The 2,509-nt window shown below is 51.4% G+C and overlaps 1 protein-coding gene across 1 annotated transcript in view; it reads left to right on the top strand.

Annotated features, from left to right (window-relative positions):
- The window catches only part of LOC101861359, a 5,450-nt gene extending 2,947 nt beyond the window's left edge, over positions 1 to 2,503 (top strand). Inside the window, exon 4 of the mRNA XM_005097072.3 lies at positions 6 to 2,503. Within this exon, the coding sequence (XP_005097129.1) occupies positions 6 to 1,269 (1,264 nt within the window). The 3' untranslated portion in view covers positions 1,270 to 2,503. The remainder of the gene's footprint in view (positions 1 to 5) is intronic.
- Positions 2,504 to 2,509: the final 6 nt, after the last annotated feature.

The raw sequence follows: 2,509 nt of genomic DNA on the forward strand, positions 1-2,509 counted from the left end.
CACAGTGACAGTTCCGGTGGTCGCTCTGACCGCCGCGACTCCGTGAGCACTGTGGGTGAGAGCGTGCTGGGTGAGGACCCGGGCACCGACCTGGCCCGGAAGCCGCTCTTTTACCAGTGCGACGAGTTCTACTTCATCACGGACCCCGAGGACCACATCTACCAGCACTACCCGGACGACCCGGCCTGGCAGCTACTCGAGGTTCCCATCACCATGTCCGAGTTCCTGGACCTCCCCGTGGTCAAGTCTCCGTTTTTCAACGCCGGTCTCAAGTTCGCAAGCCATTATGACTGTAAGCAGTACACCCACAAAGGGGAGGTCACCATGCAGCTCAAGATCCCGCGCCTGCTGACCTTTGGCTACACTCTGGTCCCCCGTGACAAGCGAGTGGTGAACCCCAACTCTCTGGAGGGCCGAGTGTTGCTGAGAATCATCGGTCACAAAGCCATGTTCAGCATCGCGCCCCCGAAGAGGGGACGCTACCACTTCACGATTTACGTCAAGGACGAGAGCGGTTCAGAACTGCTCCAGAGCGCATGCGCGTTTCAGATCACGTGTCGCGAGGGGAGAGAGACGATCAAGTCGCCGTACCCCAAAGTCTGCTTCTTCGGCCCCACGCAGAGCATGGCCAACTACGGCCTCCTGCCTCAGACCCACATCGACCCCCTGGTCTCCTACAACCACGACGACATCAACTTCCAGTTCGCCGCCAGTCGTGCGGTGCGGCTCTCCTACTCCCTCACGTTTCACTGCCAGCGAGCCGACGCGATAGACGCTGACCTACAACGATACGCCTTCCTCCGACACCGAGACGACACCTCCATGGCGCTACAAGTCCGCTGCCCTCATGTAGGGAAGTATGTCTTCTCCATCTACGGAGCCAAATCGGCGAACCCTGAGGAGCCAGACGGCCAGTACGAGTGTCTGTTCCGGTACCTGATCGACAGCAAACAGAGCGCCACCAACAAGTCTCCTCTCCCCCGCGCCTGCCACCGATGGTGCCACAGCCAGCTCCTGGAGCCTTTGCGCGGTGACCTCCCCGTCAGCTCACGGGTCACGTTCCGCGTGAGGGCGCCACTGGTGTGTGACATGGCGCTGCTCATGGGCGACGCCTGGTACCACTTCCGCCAACACCCGGACCACATCTGGGAGGCGTGTCTCACCACCAGCCACACCCCCTGCGTCGCCAAACTCTACGCCCGGCTCAACAGGGAGACGGCTCGCTTCTCTCCCTTCCTCGAGTTTCAGATCGTGGGTAAAGAGTCGTAGGAGCCATGTTCCGTTGTGTTCTACCGAGATTCTTAGGAGCCATGTTCCGTTGTGTTAGAGACGAGATTCTTAGAACGGTGTTTCATTGTTACAGAGCAGGTTATACTGAGAATCGTGCTCTCATTATAATGAGATTCTTAGTAACTTAGTAACGATGTTCCGTTGTGTTACAGACGGGGTTATTATACTGAGATGTTTCATTGAAGTAGAGAGCAGATTATTGTACTGAGCTGTTTCATTGAAGTACCGAGCAGGTTGTACTGAGATAATCCAGTGTTTGTACGATACACACTCCCAACAGCCAGTGTGTGCGTGAACTATTGAGGTATCGAGAACCATGGCTGGTGCATTGCTCAATAAAGTCTGGTGAGGAGGAGTAGAAGGTCGGGGGCGAGGGAGGGAGAAGGGAGGGGGGTCGGGGTCCCAAATCATATAGCATGCTGTCAAAAAGATTCTCAGAGATTTGTTTTTCAGGTTGTGAAGAATATGATGTTGTAGCATAATAATATGTATAATGACAGATGAAATGTGTCATTGTTGTCCTCAGTCCAGCCACCTTCCAACCGATGTTTATCCCTCAAGTGTTATGACGTTGGAAATACGTTGTAAGAGTTGCACGACCCCAGCGACACAATGTACATCTTGAAGGAATCGACCTTCGACCCTGTCTGTTGGGGCCATCCCAGGCGGATAATGATCCTCGATAAAAACAATGTCCTCACATGGGAATCGAACCCACGTCTTCTGCGTGCAACAACAAAACGTCTAACCTCAACACCAAAGACTCCGGGTTGGCTATCAAGTGGAACCTTGCAGAATGATTCAGAATCCTAGTGTCACCATTCATGTATGATATTATTGTTGGAAATCAATTTTACAGAAAAAAAAGGTTGTAACAGTTATTGGCAGCAAACGTAATCTTTGTGTTTTACTTTTACAACAACAAGTTTATATTATTAAGCTGAACTTAAAAATCTGAAGAAGAATGTCTCTCTATGCCACAACAGACTCGCTGGGAAACTTTGTCTCAAAACCAGAGCTGTTTTACAATCGATGTCTCCCCTGTTTTGGGGGGACTTTATAGAAGATCTACTTTGTATAATATATATATTATTTCTGAATTCTGTAACTATCTAAGTGAATACACAAACATGAACTCATGAATATTAATGATCTGTTCCCACCCTCTCAGGGAGAGTGACTGCGATGTTGCACAAAATCCCCAATACTGCCCCACCCC

The sequence above is a fragment of the Aplysia californica genome, unplaced genomic scaffold (genome assembly GCF_000002075.1).
Source record: "Aplysia californica isolate F4 #8 unplaced genomic scaffold, AplCal3.0 scaffold00145, whole genome shotgun sequence".
In the NCBI taxonomy this organism is placed as follows: Eukaryota; Metazoa; Mollusca; class Gastropoda; order Aplysiida; family Aplysiidae; genus Aplysia; species Aplysia californica.